The sequence below is a fragment of the Natator depressus genome, chromosome 2, assembly GCF_965152275.1.
Source record: "Natator depressus isolate rNatDep1 chromosome 2, rNatDep2.hap1, whole genome shotgun sequence".
Classification (NCBI taxonomy): Eukaryota; Metazoa; Chordata; order Testudines; family Cheloniidae; genus Natator; species Natator depressus.
The window spans coordinates 202,088,504-202,107,865 of record NC_134235.1 but is presented as its reverse complement, the minus strand read 5'-3'; the positions used below and the strand labels follow the sequence as shown (position 1 = coordinate 202,107,865).

General features: G+C 38.2%; 3 protein-coding genes across 4 annotated transcripts in view; all 3 read right to left on the bottom strand.

Annotated features, from left to right (window-relative positions):
- HOXA3 (homeobox A3) overlaps positions 1-19,362 on the bottom strand; it is a 43,296-nt gene that overhangs the window by 23,418 nt on the left and 516 nt on the right. The window contains exon 2 of one of the 2 annotated variants that reach the window (XM_074945742.1): positions 8,563-8,666. The exons of the other annotated variant lie outside the window; for it this stretch is intronic. The gene's annotated coding sequence lies outside the window, so the exon portion shown is untranslated. The remainder of the gene's footprint in view (positions 1-8,562; positions 8,667-19,362) is intronic. 2 annotated transcript variants of the gene reach the window in all.
- HOXA5 (homeobox A5) lies at positions 9,571-12,338 on the bottom strand. Its single transcript, XM_074945745.1, has 2 exons — positions 11,313-12,338; positions 9,571-10,535 (listed from the first exon to the last, which is right to left on the bottom strand). Exons 1-2 carry the CDS (start codon positions 11,872-11,874, stop codon positions 10,285-10,287), a joined length of 813 nt encoding a protein of 270 aa, XP_074801846.1. The 5' UTR covers positions 11,875-12,338; the 3' UTR covers positions 9,571-10,284.
- On the bottom strand, positions 13,677-16,035 carry HOXA6 (homeobox A6). The gene is made up of 2 exons (XM_074945747.1): positions 15,183-16,035; positions 13,677-14,072 (listed from the first exon to the last, which is right to left on the bottom strand). The coding sequence occupies exons 1-2, from the start codon at positions 15,616-15,618 to the stop codon at positions 13,813-13,815; spliced, it is 696 nt and encodes a 231-aa protein (XP_074801848.1). The 5' UTR covers positions 15,619-16,035; the 3' UTR covers positions 13,677-13,812.

Sequence of the window (19,362 nt, the reverse complement as noted above, 5' to 3'; positions counted from 1 at the left end):
GCAGCTCAGGAAGGAAAAGAGGCAACCGCCTGACCGTAGGTAATTGAAATTTGATAGTTAAACTAATTACACTATTATTTTAAAATAATAAATTACTTATTAATTCCATCTGCTATTGTGTGTTTGGAGTTAATACTGAACTTTTTAGAATTTATTTTATATATTTTTTTTTGGTTGGTTGGTTTATAGAAAATCGAATACAAATATTTCCCAGCCTCTTCAGGAGCATTGTTCCTGAACGGATAGTCTCACCTTCGAGAATAGGAAAATGCATCTAACTGAATATATAAAGCTAAAATTTGGTACAATTTAGATCTTTTTCCTCATAGTAGCTATCATGGCTTAAATGCAGCTTGTTGTCTTTTGCAGTTTTATAGATAACAGTATATAAATATAAAATTATAATTTAATATATGTTAGGTCTAACTAGATACTTACACACGTATACTGCATTAATTTATATTATACACATATAAATACACATATATTGCAGATCATCTGGTGTATGTTTGAACATTTCCAACATACTGTGATACTTACATAAACAATTACTCATTTTTGCTAATATCTAATGTCTAATTTGCAGAGTTAAAGCACATTTACTTACTCATTTCCTACTGAACGTCTGTGCAACTTTTTAAGTGATGTGAAAGATACCTTTCTCTATTTACTTTGTATGTAGAAGAAAATATGGTTACACAACCCCCATACGCATCTAACATCCACAACTATTCATCACAACAAATTGTAGTATACACAGGAAGGACTAGATTGTTTGGAGACTATTTTTCTGCAAAATCCAAATATCTATTAAAACAATAAAGCTAACCTGTACAGTGTGGCAAGAAGATGAGATTGTTAGAGACCAACAGTACGTTGTTTTCGGCGCACAGCTGTACATTCATACACAGATACAAATATACGTAGGCGCGCATAATTGCTTTAAACTGGGTTACCCTAAATATTATCCTCCTAATATAAGGGAGCTCCTTAATTATCATGTCCAGAATACTGCAGTAACTACCGTACTTCAAAACCTCAAGTAAAATACAAAGAAAGCTGGTACCTTATTTTGTATGCTGAGTGTTGTATTCGGAGAGCTTCCCAGGTTCTAATTAATAATATTTACCGTGATTACACTTCAAAGGATACTTGTTCAACTGTACTTCTTTCTACTGTGTAGCTGTGTTTCTCAGTGAAACAGAAAATAATACAATTTTGCACGCGATTGTAAATCTACAAGGTGACCTCAGCTGCTCAGATGAAGCCTGTTTTTCCTGTGGTCCTAGCAGCCTGTGAAGATGTGCTTATGCAGGATCTCCAAAGGCCTGTTCCTTGTCTTTGTGGTTTTGTTATCATAAACAAGAACCCAGCCAAGACCACCAAGTGTTATCTTACACACGGCCATTTCGACATTTTACTGCAAGATTTATGGATGTAATAAACAATCTCAGAACCATCCTCGGATATTTCCCGTTACCCAACTTGTAGCACCATCCCAGCTTTAAAAACAAACAAACAAACAAACAAACCAAAAACAAAACAGAAAACCTTTATTTTTAATTTAAAAAATCAGACCATATTTCACACGCTTAAACAATTAACATATGACCAGAAGTTTACCAGCTTAATCTTGCGATAGACGCGATTGGGAATTCACTGAAACGAAGTTGATAGTGCGATATCTAATCTTCATGCACCAACAAGCTCCAATCTCATGCCTACCCAAACAGTCTAACAGAGTTCTCGTGAAACATACAAGCCCATCTGCTGACTTCCATGCGCGCGGATAAAATAGTTTTACAACCAAAGACTTAAAAAATAATAATTCAAGTACACTTTTTAACGTGTCCATGCACCACAGAGGGTGGACAGAGAGAAAGACTCTCGAGCAGCCTGGCTTGAATCTGATTTGAACCATTTTGAATATATTTAGCCCCAGCTTTCCCTCTTGAATGCAACCCTGTCCCAAGTTTCAAAGTGACCGAAAAGTGACACCGTGTGCATTTTGTTTCTTATTAATCTTACACATTGACAGTCTTTGTTAAACAACAAGGCGTGCCCTTCACCAGCCGACATTTTCATATTTGTTAGACGCGGTGACCTGAAGTTCACCTCGGCCTTGGACTTAGTTTTTCTAAAAGGTCTATAACAGTGTCTTTTAGATAGCAGGGTGCTTTTCCCAGGTCACTGCTTCTAAGGGAAAATTAAAAAAAAAAAATAGCGGGAAAATGTAAACGTTATGGAATGTATCAACTGTATCTCTCCTTTCTTCTTTGGGAATCATAAAGCCCGCAAGACAGCTACTCAGTTTAACATTTGTTAGCTATGAAACTAACATGCTAAACGGTTGCTTTAAATAGTCAAGATTGGGGCAATGGTTGAATTTTTGCCCCCAAGTTCATTATTTTATAAAGCGATTACTTCACTGGCACTGTATATGTTCTAACAACTGGATGTTTGGAGTGATTTGCTTGCTCTATACCGGCATGGTTAAATAAACACACACAAAATGTGATGTGTGTTAGAATTTTAAATGAATGGTCTTTTGACCAGACATTCTACACCAGAGATCAGTGTGTGCTGCATTCAAAGAATGAACGTACAAAGGCAAGGAATCGTTCATCTCAAATTAATAACTGCTCTGTTTCCCTTTTTAAAAAGGAATCATTTAAACAATAATTGAGATAAGTCAATATTTATTGAAGTTGCAGTTGAACTCTAAAAATATTCTCGTTGATATTTTTATTTTCAACTATGTTGAATACACGGATTTGCATCAAAATAATTGTTTTGGTAAGTAAGAAACTAGATTTCAGTTCCTTTATTTTGTGTAATTTAGTTATAGTAACAGCTTTTCGGTCAGGAAGTATCAAAGACTTGTTATTATTGGAAACAATCTGCCCACCACTTGTTAACAATATATATAAATGGTTATATATTTCAGGTTACTTCCAAGACTTTCCTTTTTTCAACAAACAAATGATCTAACAGTACAAGGTAATATATAATATCTCAAGTGGGGGAAACGTTCTTTTTAACCCAAAATATGCAATCTGATTATCTTATTACAAGTTGGCAACATCAGTATTTGATGAGCAATGTATGCACGGTGTGTAATGATATTTATATATTTCCACACTGCTGTCATATACAAGCGGTGTAGGCATAATCTCCAATAATGTCTCTCAATGATTTGAAATCAAACAGCTCACAATTTATTTACAACAACTCCTGCTTTCTGCAATGATCCACCAGTATCACTGACAAATAATTCATTTGTATCCAGATAACTAGGAATATCGTACAAACCATGCCTGTTTGTTCCTAATTCAGCTAAACATGGATATAGATGAGGTACTTTTTCCCAACTGACTTCCTCATTATAACCTCTCCCCCATTCCCCAGACCTTTTACATCTGAATATTTTGGATAAACTTTCCCTCTTAAACAAAGCACTGCTTCAATATCATTTCGACCTGGATTTATGTGCTACACTGTATATTTGGTTTATAATTACCTTCCCAATTTCTTTTTGTAATACTGTGTGTTGCTTTTTATTGACATACTTAACTTCAGAGCTAAATCTTCAACACTGTCACAGTCTTAAAGACAAGAAAAATTCTCAACAACTTGGAAAGTGCTCTTTACCCAAAGAAATTCAGCTTAAAAATACTGTTACTTGTTTAACTATCAATTTCTGTCTGAGAGTAATTCCAGAAAGCTTTGATAGCCCTGGAAATTATGGAACTGTATAGCGCCGTCAGGTTTTTTTTGCAGAATAATCTCTGTTAGTATCACAAATCGCCCCATAATTCTGAATTTTAGATTTTCACCCTCGGACTAAAAATATAACCTACCATACGTCCTGCTTAAGTGCAGTTTACTGCTTACTACAGAAATTATAGTAAAAAGAAGACTCTGCTAGGATCGCCACACATGTTAATAGATGGATTACATATCTTATCTTCCTGACATTTTGAAAAGTGAAAAGTCTTTGCATTAAACCTCTTAAAGAAATTATTATATTAAGGAGTGTGAAACATTTTGTTACTTGACCATGATATTTAAGAATACAGCTAGGAACGCGTTTTGGTGTTCCAGAGTAACATGCATGTTTACCTGGTCCATCTGAGCCGGAGATATTCAGACTCAAATGTGGCTGACAATTCAAGATGAAATACAACGTGTATTACTCCTGAAAAGAGGAATTTTCTATCCTTTCCTTGGTAATTGAGGTCATTCAACCACTAGAGTTCACCTGGAGTCCATACTGTGATACACGCTTAACTCAAAGCTATTTTATCTTTTGTGCTGATAGTCAAGATCTCGACTATAACATTGACATCAAACTCTGTCTGGGCGAATGACTAAGAGTGGTGCAAAACGTAAACTTTTGACCCTCAACTTTTTGACCTGCAGTTGTAACGCCCTAACCACAAAGATATACAAAAGCTATGCAGCTTCTTTTAGGAGCAAGGGACTTGGACTGTTTGTTTCAATGGTTCTGCTGTTTTCCCCCCTGCTTTTTAAGTGTGGGGTTTTTTTGTGTGGTGGTGTTGTTGTTGTTGGGGTTTTTGTTGTTGTTTGTTTGTTTTGAGAAAACTGGAATTTTTTAAAAAATCTCTCACCATTGTAAAGTGCTGTTAAATCAGTTTGCAAACTCTTTCGCCAGCGTTGGAGGGACTAGATTAACTGAAAGACGCTATATGGTTACAATTGCAGGTGAAAGTCTGGTAAGTTCTGGACATGGAGTCGGAAAGAATGTACTGTATAGCACTGGGGGAAAGATGTAGCTGTATGTTGATAAGCACTTAGTCATTTCGCCTTTATTTAAAAATAAAGAAACTCTAATTGTTTGTGAAGCCTTGTCTAGGCAAACGAGTTGACTGTGAACTTGGTCTAAAGCGAGCTCTGCTGGTGATTCCTAGGGTGTGCAGATTTATCTTTTCTGCATTTACTTAACCTGGCAGTGAACTGCAAGGGCTGCCATTTGTTATCCAGAGACAGACTTCACCTCAAGCAAGGACTGTTTCACAAAATTGCAATAATTACCCAATAACCTTCATAACAAATATTATTATTGAAAAGACATTTTTTTGGATATAGGACAGATTCCGTATGTGCACTATAAAAGGAAACCTTTGCAAATCTTGCACATTCTGCATGTCATATGTGGTATGGTGTACATATGCAGCTATATATACATACGACTAAGATGGTTCATGAGTGTTTGTTTTCCTCCGAAATATTAGTGAGGATGCTTTCATTTATAAAGGAGAATACTTTCAAATATAAGCAGGCTACTGTAGGAGTCATAGCTTTGTACTGTTCATAAAAACTCTAACACTGAATTGTGTCTATCTGAAGCTTAAAAGAGAGAAAAAGATAAGGGGAAAAGAGATTTCTTAGCTTGGTCAGAAGGTTTATTTAATTATGTATTTAATTTATTATATCTGTATTAGCTGTGAGGGGAAAATACATTCCTTCAGGACGTACGATTGGAAATCGAAAATTATGATCAGCCCATATGAATCTGTTATAGTCAATTTCCCATAGAGCAGACAGAAAACATTTGTGTTCTCACCCTTCTACAGACACACCCTTACTAAACGTAAGGATATGGGAGAATAGTAATTTCGCTATCTTTAATAATTACTACTTGTGCAAGGCTCAGACAAACCTACCAACCTAAAATTATTTGACTTTCACAAGACTTGTTATACTTATAGTTTAGTGAAAGTTAAGACTTATAAATTACTAGGTATATGCACAAACGGGTTGCCTAAACTTTAATTAGCCTTATGCTTGGACACGACACACTACATTCACGTATTTCTTTCAAATGAGTTAGTAAATTATATTTTAATACCAAGTAGACCACCACTTACGATGATTTCTGTAAAACAAACTCAGGTGCACTGAGTCCAAAAATACCATAGAAAAATAATATGCACAGAAAAGAACTAAATCTTGATTCCAAATGATCATTCTCTATGAAGGAACCAGCCCCTTCCCCTCTGAAGACAGGTTCTGGGAAAGGTTTTAGAGTTTTGCGTTTTGAAGGTATTGAGTTTTCCGTTCCAGTCTGGATTATAAAATCTTAATGCAATTCTGTTTTAAGAGGATTCAAGCTGTCATAACTTTGAGAGGGTGATTCAAGACTACAAATACTTTAAAGTTGTAGTAATTTTTCAATCAACTTTATTTTGTGTCTCAAGAGTGTGTCTCGTAGTTCCTTGCACAATGTGCGTGTTTATATATCTGTAAATATTGGGATATTTTCACAATACCCAAACACATCCACACTGTATCTTATATATAGCATGCTTGAGAAGCTAAAATTCAAAGAAGTTCATGTTGGTAGCAAATTATTTTACTTCCTTCACTGATAATTCACAAGCTCAGATGACATTAAGGTCCCTTAAAATAGAATTTAAGTACATTTGCCTTGAACTTTGTGCCAATTCTCACAATGCAGCTAAGAAACTAAGATATTCAAACTATTATCTTTAGTTTTAATCTATGAAATAGCAGAAATAAGGGCTTTTTATTCAGAAAACAACCAATATATGAATGAAGTCAAAACTTTGAAACTAGCGTAAGTTTGATTTTTTCCCATTAAACACTGCCTGGGTATTATGACATACAATTACATGTATTACTATGAAATATAACTTTGCTGTGTTCCTAATACTGAATCTGTTATATTCGTGTAACATGAAGCTGCCAGCTGTTTGTTATGGGAATTATTCTAGTTTGTACTTTGGCTATAAAGTGCAATAAAGAATGCACTTTTAAAGTCTACCTTTTTTCTATTTTATTATAGCAATGATATGCAAATAACTTTATTTAGTGTTCATAGAAAGATACTAAAACACAAAAGTATCTCAAACTTTTTAATCTTATGTTGGGAATTAACTCAAAATATTAAAAGTTTGTAAACCTACCATATCTTTTGGAGCAGCTCGAGGAGTTAACCTTGACTATATGATAATGTTTTATCAATGTATACGCTTGATTATTTGAAAAAATTTTAAAAAAGGTAGAAAGAATTTTCTATTACATTCTTAGACCTTGCAGAGGTATTATGTTATAAAGGTGCAAATAATAATCTTCATAATTCTCCTGAACTCTAACACCTTTCTGCCATTTTGATAATAGTTTCAGCTAGCGTATATTACGAAAATTAACAATACTCAAAGAGAAAGGAATCTAACAAAATAAAGCCAGAAATCATCTAGTGACAAACAACTCAGTTCTTCTTTAATCTCGAATTTATGGCGTGTCAGGAAAAACAATATCATTGCACTGCAGTTTTAAAGAACTCTGTTGAGTCTGGTGTACTCGAAAATGACCAAACCTTAGTTATGAGATAGATAGATAGATAGATAGATAGATGTCAAAATTTGTATTTAAATCCTGTGGGCCTAATCCTTCAAACCTTTACTCAACTGAGTAGTCATCACCCCAATAGTCCTAATAGGTTCAGTGAGACTACTCACCTAAGCAATGATCTTATGAGTAAGGATTTTCAGGATCTGGCTCTAGTTCTACAAAGAAGGAGAGTGACAGAGAGAAAGTGAAAGTTCCTTTCGCCCTTTCATTCAGCCCTGAAAATTCAAAGACTAAAGTTAAATCCGGCCATAAAGTTTACTGCTGAGTAATCACACTCTGGTGAGAATAGTCTACTTAAATAAAAAGAATGTTGAAGTAAACACGCAGCTGGGGCCTACCTCACAATTGCCCGCCAGTAATATTTGTAGCTATATAGAGAGGGGGTCATTTACAATTGTCTATAACCTGGTCTGTATTTCATAATTTGCAGCATTGTGACTTGCAGTAGCTTGTATTAACATTACAAGTTACAGTCAATGTGTTCCCTTAGAAAAAAACAGCGGAAATACAAAAAATGTATACTGTCTCTGGAAAAAGGTATAACAAAGTTATAAGGGGTTATGAGTGCCCGCACATACCATGTATACACATATGGATACATAGTCATATAGATATAGCTAACTATACAACACAGAGCAGTAAAGAGGAATCCTAAACACGAAAATTCAATCTATGCCATTTTAATGCTTGCTTTGGTGTGCAAAATATTTTCCAATCCAAAGATTACTACCACATCGGCACGCCTACAGGTTATCATGCCTCTATAAGGGACTTCTCAAATAATATCAATCCATGTAATTCCCTTTTTAAAAAATCGCTGCAGTATCTACTCTTTGCTAAACAAAACCTTTCTAAACTGGAAAGTCTATGGAGCAAAGGAAGTAATTATCTTTTGCAGTAGTCAAAGTAATTAAAGTTAGGCCTCAGAATCCATCTCTGCCAAAGACGCCTGTTGTGGTTTACTTTGATTTGATTGTTAAAATATCGAGCTAGCTGCTGAACGTTAGAATCAGAGAGGGGAAAACTTTTCAACGCAACCTGTATCCTTACTAGATTATTCTGCATTTTCGTATTCAATGTGACAGTCCTGAAAGGATCGAGCCAGAGAGAGTCCAGTTCGCCACTGTACAAATAAACTTTAAGGAACTTGTGCATAAAACTTACCTTGACTTGTAAGGAGCCATTTTTCATAGAATACTGAGAACTTGTGATTTGGATACTTCTGTACCTAAAACTGACAATTTGAATGACCAGGAGGCACACGTAGCCTGCAAAAGAGTCAAATGAAGTCCAGCGTCAGCGAGATTATATGTTATGTGGTATATAATGTTGGATGTCAACTCCCCAAAACCATAAAACTTACTTTAATGGCACCACGTGACTTTTTATAGCCAGTGAGCCTATCTGTCTGTGCTATGGATGATTTTACGATCTAATTCATAGACAAAACCCTATTCATTTGGCACCCAAATGTCATATAGCCGGAACTGGGGCTTATAAAGTTTACTGTTTTATAACTTTTAAGGGAAGGCATCAGTGTAACCAGTCAGTAAATGTGCAAATCTCTAGTTGCTCTTAGAAGCTCAGAAGAGTTAACCATTCAAGCTCTGATGGGGTAAGTAACATTACATTTATAGAAAACTAATTGTAGCGAAAAAACAAATATCTTTAAAGGGTGAAAAGCGGGAAGGTGGCTATAGGGTGTTGCTTATAGACGCAAAGATCTCTGATGTGGCTGTCCTGCAAATATACTTAATTAAACCTCAGGAGTAGTTATATAGCAAGGTAAACACGCTCTGGGGTTGGGAGGGTATTTTAACAAAGCACATGTTTTTCAACAATCACCAACCAGCTACCAGTTTATTCACCCACAGAGAGTGTTGATTGTGGTTCTGCAATGCAGCTTTCCACCTAACGAGAAACCATTAAGGAGGAACTTATGGTCAAACTTTCAATTAAAAGAATTGGTGTCGGATAATTGCACTTGTATCATTTACAAAATGTAGCATAAGGTCCTATCCAGGTAAAATATTACAAAAATCTGCACTATTTAAGAAAAAAAAGCACCAGATCAGGAAGTACAGCTTCAAAATCAGATCACGAAAACTTACAATAGAAAGTTTATTTATTTATTTTTGTCTGTTTGTTTCCAGTCAGTTTTTTTAAAAAACAAATACAAAAAAAAGCAAAAAAAAAAAAAAAAAAAAAAGCTGATCACAGTTTGCTCAAACAGCCAGACTTTGACTATATTTGTAACTTTGTTCACAAAAAACATACATTACTGATGCTGCGCTTAATAAGAGCCACTTCTAGGAGTTCGTGCAAAGAGTCATACAAAGGCACAGCAAGGACATACTGCTTGGAATCACAGTTTTCGTCACAGATTCACTATTCACTACACGTAGACAAGTTCAGTTGTATTTCATCATTTCACCTCTACAACAGAATTAATTACACAAGAATTATATAGGTAGTTTGAATAAAAATATTTTAACAGCTTGGAGCTATACAGTTATTAACACTTAAACACACATGCACAGTTAAGCAAATTGAGTGCAACACATAACATTTGTACTAAAGGAGGGGAATTCTCTCTCTTTTTTACAGTTACTTCAAGTAACACAGCTCGCTTCATATAAATAAGTTAAAACATCTAAATTTTCAAGACAAAGCCATTCAAGACAAAGAAATGTATGGGAAGCAGATCTACTTATACACGCGATATAATGGTAAGAAACAGGCTCATGATTAAAAGATGAATTAGGGCGACAAGAACAAGGTTTCTTCACAGAAGTAACACAAGGAAGTTTTAGAAAGTCAACTTAGTACTGACATTATGCGCAGGGTCAACTAATACTGCTCAGTACTTTTTAATTGATCAATTTCTTAAGGACGAAAAGCCCCTCCTGCAGCTGCCATGCTCATGCTTTTCAGCTTATTATCCTTTTTCCATTTCATTCTCCTGTTTTGGAACCAGATCTTTATTTGTCTCTCTGAGAGGCAAAGAGCATGTGCTATTTCAATCCTTCTTCTGCGGGTCAGGTATCTATTGAAGTGAAATTCTTTTTCCAGCTCCAGGGTCTGATATCGGGTATAAGCAGTCCGAGCCCTTTTTCCTTCTGGTCCCCCTATGTTGTCTGTAACAGAAAAGTGAATGATTTAGTCTCTCCCAGCGACCTGCTCCTATATTTTATAAAGCAGTCCAGAGCATCAGTAGTACCGTTATTCTTGGTCCTGTTTTTGTTTTTGATAAATGCTCAACAAGTACCACCTTTTCTGTAGACATTTTTAGAAGAGTAAACCAACAGAAATCCTGAGCTAAGCTGATGAATGCATTGTGGATCTGAGGCTAGGTGGGATTTCAGAGATAGGCGAGCAAAGCAAGGACATTCAGATCTGTCACAAGATTTAGTTTTAGGATGCTTTGTAACTAACAATATCATTCCTGTTTCATAATGAGAAGGGGCATGGCAGGGTTTTTTGTTTGTTGTTTTTAATTATAGAGCAGAAGGCAACCACATATCCTTCCCATACCCCCCGGTCCTCACCCTTAGTTTTTTTTTTTTGTTTTTTTTTCTGACTTCCTACCAGTGAAAACTCCCATTCTCACTATTTTGCTAAACTCTTTATAAATATATATGAGCTACGCTGTTCCACTGGACAGTCCTCATAATAAATTACACACCGTGACAAGCACTATTCACATTTTCCCACTTCAGATATAGCTCTGCTCCCCGAGTTGTGTAGACTTTGTTGAGTTAGGGTTGCTACATTTACATTTTTAACGTGCCTACGAAACTGTCGTTCCCCACCGTGCAAGCACAGGGGTCTGATCAGGCTACACACTCGCATCCACCCAGCCACCACGCATTTTACATTAAAGCCTCTTTAAAGAAAAGCAGGGTATGCTTTACCATGACTTATGTGCAGTTTTCGCATCCAGGGGTAGATCTGGGGCTGTGAAGGCTGAGCTGTGCTTTGGTCATTCTGGGCACTTGCCTGGTCGCTGCTTGCTGGGGTGTCATCCTCAGTGCCAGACGACGTGCCAACCCCCTCTCTGCTTATGTGAGTGCTGCTGCTGGAATTGGACGAAGTGCTGGTAGAGTTAGCTATGGAGTTTTTCACCCCGTGATGACTCTCGCTGACAGGCGAAGTGGCCACGGCGGTACAGGGCAGAGGGTCAGGTGGAGGCGAATGTGAAGACGTTGCAGGTTGGTTATACCTGGGCTCTGTCGATGCAGAGGTGGTAGTGGCTGGGTAATTGCGAGATCTTTCATTGGCACCAAAGTGGTTGGAAGCTGAGCGCCCAACGCTGAGATCCATGCCATTGTAGCCGTACCCGTACCTGCTGGAATGCATGCTCGCTGAATCCCTGTATTGCTCGCTCACGGAACTATGATCTCCATAATTATGTAACTGGTAGTCCGGGCCATTTGGATAGCGACCGCAAAATGAGTTTACAAAATAAGAGCTCATTTGTTTTTTGATATGTGTGCTTGATTTGTGGCTCTTGGTCGTTTTGTGCGTCTATAGCACCCTTGCACAATTTATGATGAATTATGGAAATGACTGGGACATGTACTTGGTTCCCTCCTACGTAGGCACCCAAATATGGGGTACGACTTCAAATCACGTGCTTTTGTTGTCCAGTCGTAAATCCTGCCTGATGACCTCTAGAGGTAAACTCGTGCACTAATGGGGGAGCTGGGTGGATGCTGGAGGGTTGGCGCGCGCGCCCAAGGCGCGCTCCCGCTTCCAGCTCCTGATTGTCAGTCGGACTCTTGCGCCACCCTCTGGAGACTAGTTAGATCTTCACGCTTCCAGCCAGGGTCTGCAGGGCTGGGGTCGACTCGAGGTTACAGCCCATTATAGCAAAATTATTGCATTTCTCTCACAGTTCCATTAGTATGTACCAATTGTAACGGGCTATCGGCTGCAGACCACAAAACCAGGAATAATGCAGGAGTTTGAGGAAAACATTTGCTTTTATTTTCAATAGCTTTCTTTTATTCTTTAATTCCTTCCTCTTCCGTTCTGCTATAGATTTTTAAATACAGAAACAACTTCGACCTCTTTTTAGGGTGATGCATATTTAAACCTATTGAAAAATATAAATCTTCACACACTGGCAACAATTACAGTCCTGTGTTGCAGTCGCTTAAGAAAAGCTGTACTGACGATTTTAAATGGCAGGTACCTATTAAAAATAAATATTGTATAGTAGTTTTCCAAGTGGAGTCAAATTCTATATAGTTTTATGGTCGGCGGCTTTTTTTTCAGATAAATACAATGTTGGGGCGGTCATTTGACATTAATATTTTCGCGATTTGGGACTATTCAGACCGGTAACCCAAATAGCTTTTCCTTCCGAATAAAGGGGTCTTTGTGCGTACTGTACACATATTCACACATATGTATACGTATCTATTAGTAAATATTTTTCACTGCAAGTATTTTAGTCAGTGAAAGAGAACTCTACTTGGAATAATTTTAGAAGCTAGTGTCTATTATCTATTTAGTCTTCTGTGCTAGGAATTTCGAAAGTAAATAGAGATAGAAAAAAGAGGCACGATTTAACATGACAGACCATTGATTTTTAATTTTTTGAAACTCCCACAATCTTGCTGCATGATTAAAACCCTTTCGTTGCTCAGTGAAAACCTTCTTTACTATCAGTGCCACATCAGGAGCCGCAGAAATCTGCCCGCCTCAAAACCTTTTATTTCCCCGTTATAAAGTTTAACTCATAGTTTTTTCTTTAATACCAGCGCAGATTTTGTTCAATTTAGAGGAATCAGCTCTGGGCATTTTAAACTCTCCCTGCGATTCGTCCTCGATTTTAATGGAAGTTAATAGTCAGGATTTGTAAATCGATTTTTTTTTTTAAATGCCGTTACCTTCTCTGTGTTAATTAAATCTCGTATACACGTGTAAAACATTTTTTTCTAGAGACCCTAAAATCCCAAACACAGTAGAACAAGACGCCTGGGTTAGTAAAGACATCAAATCAGGATTTTCTAAATCAGGCGTCATTCCACAATATGAACGTTTCCAATTACAAAAATCTACTCACTTATCTGTTGCCTACAGCCATACGGTCGTATCAGAGACATTCATACAGACATCGACGCTCACTTTAAAACATTTATAATTATAATCTGGGTTTTTTTCTGAATTACTTTAAGCAAGGTTATCTAGGCTTTGAAAAGGTGACCGTATACACTACATAGCTCTAAATCAAATACTTCTATTTTAAAATAAATTCACAGTTGATTGCAAATGTATATATTTTAATCAAGCCTTTGGGAGTCAACAGACTGTGAAAAACCTATAGGATTTTAGTAGCAGAAGGAACACAAGAAAAAAAAAAACGCTAAAAAGGAAAAGGCCTGGTAACTTTTATTCAGGAGTATTCTACTCCCCTGACTTTTCCTCTGTTTCTTCGCTGCTGGGCTGTGTGGAATGTAGGAGTTTGTTTTCCTTTTTCCATTTCATTCGCCTGTTTTGAAACCATATTTTAATTTGTCGTTCAGTAAGGCAGAGAGCGTTTGCAATCTCAATCCGTCGTCTTCTGGTTAAATATCTGTTAAAATGAAATTCCTTTTCTAACTCTAGAGTTTGGTATCTGGTGTAAGTTTGCCTCCCCCGTCTCCCATGTGTTCCATACACTGTACCTGTAAAAGTAAAGACAAAATTATGGCATTGAACAAGGCCCAATGATCTCAAGTTAAGAAATAGTGGTCAGTTGCATTGCGCCTCCTCTTGCAGAGACAATCACATCAGGGGTGTGTGTCTACTCTGATTTTCAGAAGTTTTCCTGATTAAACATTTCTAAATGAACAAGAGCATCATTATCATATTTGAAGGTATAATTCTGATATACAGATATTTATTGGGACAAGCATTTACCCAATGAACGAGAAATATTTAAAACGTTTATATATACATATGTGTGAGAGATATACAAATATGTGTGCGTATGTATACAACTATCATAGTTACTATAACTATAGCAGAACTGTAATTAAGTGTGGTCATAGTTAAAGCTCATAGAAGCAACTAAAGTTCCTAGAACAGCCCCTGGCATTCGCTCCTGAATATGGTGCACTCAAATGCAAAAGGGCTCTTCAAAATAAAAAATGTCTTTAAAAGTTAAACTTTTCAAATAAATATAAATCATAATCCCATCTTTCGAGAGATAATTAGGGGGAAGGTGACGGAAGATTTTATTTTTTTGAAACAGTTGAAGTAAACAAGGCAATGTGCTTATTCAAAACAAGTGCCATTTGCTCCCATCCCAAACTGTCCTGTTGTGTAAACTTCACTTTACGTGAGACAAAATTCGAGGTGATTTGTAAATGTGCACAGATTGTCCGAAAACGTGCTTTCAATAACCAATATTTGTATACTAATGGGCTTGGGAGGGTCCTACAAATAAATGGGGGTAGGCAGTACAGGGGGCATGTTCCTTACATCAGTCTTTGACACTGAAGGAGCGAAGAAGAGGTTTCTTCGGGGAGGGATGGTTATTAGGAATTTGTGAATGCCTATTTTTCAGTTATTACTAAGGAACTGCACCAAGTCAGCCAAGTTTGGAGCAGATTTTTCCTAAACTGCTTTAAGGCTGCCAATATGCCAGGGCTGGAATAACCTGGAAAGGTTTCGTGTTACACATTACCTCGCAGGAGTCATTGCTCTCCGACAGTTTGGACGCCCTTTCTGAAAGTCTTTCTCAAAGAAACTTTTTTCTCACTCTCTCTCTTTATTGCATTCAAATGACTTACCAGCGCAGGAGTTCATCCGCTGCATCCAGGGATAAACAGGGCTCGTGTACTTCCGGTCGCTGCCTTCCTCATTTAAAATTTTGCTTTGCACACTGTCGGATTTGTATGGTTGATCAGGAGAAAAGTGCAGATAGTCACCGTGTCCCCTCTGCTTGCCACTGCCGGAGGGAGAGGCGCTACTTATGTCCTTCTCAGAATAAAAACACGAGGCTCCATACTCATAGGATGCCCGATTGCAAGCAATGACCGTGTTGGACTGTTGGTAAAAACAAGGTGAGGTGTAGGTCTTGTCCTGCAGGCTTGTTGCCCCATAAGAAGCTGGGAAATGCCTCAGAGCATCATAGCCAGCTGGATAAAGGGGGATTTGCCCGAGGAAAGAGTCCTGGCCATTAGGCAGGCTCCCAGGGAAAGTGGGATTCACAAAATAGGAACTCATTTGCTCTCCCCTCTCCAGGACTGTGATTTGTTGTGTATTAGTACATCTGGCTATAACTATTAGTAGTCATCGAACTGGTTTGTTTCTGGATGGCCGAGCGCCAAAAGCGACAGCAGCAAATAGCACCAGCTGACGGCTCGGCGGCCAATGGGAGCGCAACGTGGAGCCCGCTCCCCTGGGACCCGCAGCGACCGAGCCAGCAAAGTTACAAACAACCCCGAGCTCGCACACCCGACAGATGGATGGCAACACGCACACACACACACCACCTTTAACGTGGCTAAGGGAACGTGGGAGGTGGGACATGTTAGGGGGGAGGGGAATGGGTAGGGAGTGGTACTGTAAAAAACAAACAAACTGCAAAGCGTAAAAGAGTGCGGCAAGCGGCGGCCGCGAGCGCCCCAGGGGCAGTGCCCTGTGGCAGCTGGTGAAAAAGGGGCAGCTCTCCAAAGTTAGGATCTTCCCTCTGGAAGATATGCAAATCATCACACGGCGAACTCCCCTCCCCCTCACTCCCCACCCCGGGGGGTTGGACTACCCCCGTCCTTTCTATATTCCTATGGGAAAGGTAGAGGATGATTGATGTTAGAACTGAAAACTTTGGAGCAATTAAAATCCGTGGAAGGGGAATGAATCAGCGATGGCATCTGAGCTGGCCGACTTTGTAAACAAATATCTGTTTTCTTAACACAGTGCAAAGAAAATGATTTTATTAAACTAAATATACTGAAAGCCCCCAAATAATATTTCCCTCCCGAGCTTGAGCACCAAGCATCCTCGCCCCAGTTCAGAATCCAGCCTTTGTGTTCGGATTGAGCCATATTCTCCGTTGTTTATTGAAGGGCATCTCGTGCATTTATTGAGGGGAATCTTCAGATAATGAAAGTGGAGATTATGGATCGGACAGGAAATGGTGGCCTCCTAGGTTTATTTATTTATTTAGATGCTTGTTTCAAAAGGAGTCACTGGCAGAGGTTGGAACAGGTTTCCAGAGCTCCCAGACAAGATGTAGTCAGATAAAGTTACCCGTGTTTGTTTTCTTTACATCAGAAAAGGGTATTTTGCTGTATCTGAAACGACGATTTTAACATTGTAGCGGTAGAATTATTCCTAATGAAAATAGCTATGCTAACGTGTATGCCGAGGCAAACCGGTTTCGCTGTTGTTTCTAATCATTTAATTACCCACTGATGTTTTAACAAACATCTTAACGTGTACTGTTCAACTTGGCGGACATATAAGTCTTGGCCCAGGGCAGAAGCAGTAGCAGTGCTGGTGAAATGCACAGAAAGGCTTTTAATTCAGCCGACTCCAGCAGTTCCTAAAAATAACAAGGAGATTATTCATTCCAAGCCGTGTTTACTCATAATACGTGACTATGACAACAGACTGAACAAGCCGATTTTTAAACGTGCTGGAGTTTGTACTAACTCTGTTTCCTATAGCACCTAAACTAGCTTTGGAAACGTGAGTTTTGTTGTTGTTGGAAGGTTCCGTGTCTCATTTCCGGAGGATGATTACGGTACCTATAAAACAGTAGTGAGTTAAAACATCTCTCCACAATAGTTGGTATTGTTAACGTTCTCAGCTGGACTTTCACATTGCGATGTTGATTACCTTCCATTTTTATTTCCCCCCCCATTCTCTTCTCCGACTTTAATCTATATACACATCTGTTAGACTAAAACTATATTCATCGAGGGAACAGCTGAACATTATGTGTAGCTACTCAGAAGAATCCCTACCCTGAAGAATTTGTACTATGTGTGTGTGTGGGGGGGGGAGAACAGGAGGACTTGTGGCACCGTAGAGACTAACAAATTTATTTGAGCATAAGCTTTCCTGAGCTACAGCTCACTTCATCGGATGTGCTGGGGGAAATTGTGAATACAAATGAGGTTTTTAAATATGTGAAATTTTTCAGCAGAGGCTAGACCGGAAACGTGCCATGAAAATTAAGACTCGGTGAATACAAAAATCCAACGCCCGTACTTCTTTTAAAAAGTTGTGGTCAGAGGTCTTTTCTTTGAAGACGCACTGGATTCATCGCGAAAAATGACAGGGTTATAAATATTTAAGTTTTATTATGTCGGTCTCAGATTGATATTATCTTTTTTTAAAGGGATGGGAGGAAAATGATTTGCCCAGGGATCTTAATCGGCGGCTCTTGTTCTAGCCAAAGTCAAAATCTCTAATGTCTCAGCATAACAAATGAAAACATTTCCCAATTGCTTCCGCCGCACTACACCGCAAAATAAATGAAAATACACATTTGTTATGGTTAGGGTATGTTGCAGTAACAGCGAAACAATTTGCATGGCAATCGTGGTTTCAGTTACATTCAAAAACCAAAAATAAAAAAACCCTGCCACCATAAAGCTTTTACCGTGAGCGTTCCCAGCCAGATAGGTTGAATAGCAGCTTTATATGAACATTTATCTTCGAAAAGTGAATATGGAAAAGCTCACCACTGCACTTCTGCAACTGCGACAAAGTAAGCAGTCCTGCACCTCCCATTAATTTCTTAATTATGGAAAAATGTCAGCACACAGTTGAAAAAAATGGGATTCGCGCTTGAACAAGACGCGGGTTGTTTTTTCTTTCTTTCTTTCTTTCTTTCTTTCTTTCTTTCTTTCTTTCTTTCTTTCTTTCTTTCTTTCAGTCAACAGACTCCATCACTCGAACAACGCTAGAGTACAGGTGCAGGGCAGTTACCCTCTTGAGCTTAACCCACCCCCCTTTACATACTATCTAAATCCACTCACAAATCCTTCTCATGTGCAGAGGCGCAATAGAAAACAACCTTTAACTAATAGCCTATAGTCCAAACAGTTCTTGCAATCCAAACCATTGTTTAGATTGAACTCGTAACAGTAACCTCACTGGGCAGCCTCAATCTTATCCCATCAAACCAAGTCACACTGGGACATTTTACATTCTACACACATCAAAGTTTTTTTAAAAAACAAAAATCCCCCCCCCCCGGAGTAGAAATAGCCCTTGCGTGGTGGAGTTTGAATGGTTTCCCTAAGTAGGCCGAATTTTTAGGATTTCTCCAAGAGGATTGCAGACAATTAGCCTTTTACTTGCTGCTGCCTTTGGATCGCCTTGTTTCCACCACACAGTGGCAGCACTGAGAGTCTCTCGCTCCGCCATAAATAATCCGACACTCACTGCAGTTGCAGTCAAGCAGATACTGCAATGCAATGCAAATGTAATTCTTTATCAGCCCGGAGAACACAAACAACACCGATGTTAACATCTAAAGCACTCACAGCTCATTCTTAATTACTGTAATGAATATCAAGATATTGCAGGAGCAGAACCCTGAACCAATGCCGCGGTTTCCAGAACACAAATATAGGAAGCAACGCCAGCTCGGTGAAAGACACTTTATGATGCCAATACCTGACTAAATAGTCCGGGTCCAGATCTGTTTCCTCTCCCCCCCCACACACACACCCCGAGTTCCATTTTTTCAAAATCATAACTAAATTGACAGAGTACCTCTTATTTTCTTCAATTGACATCGAAAAAGCTTCATTTCAGGATCTGATGTAGGATTGATTGCTCAAAATCGAGCCTTAGATACCATTCATCCATAAACTACGTATTTAGAAAAATGTCTGTAATATTGTTCAAGCTCCGATCAACACATGATGTGACATGATTAAACTGTATACAATGATTCATTTGATAAAGCAACCTATACACATATTTCCTCTATTCTGCTGTTACAGAAAT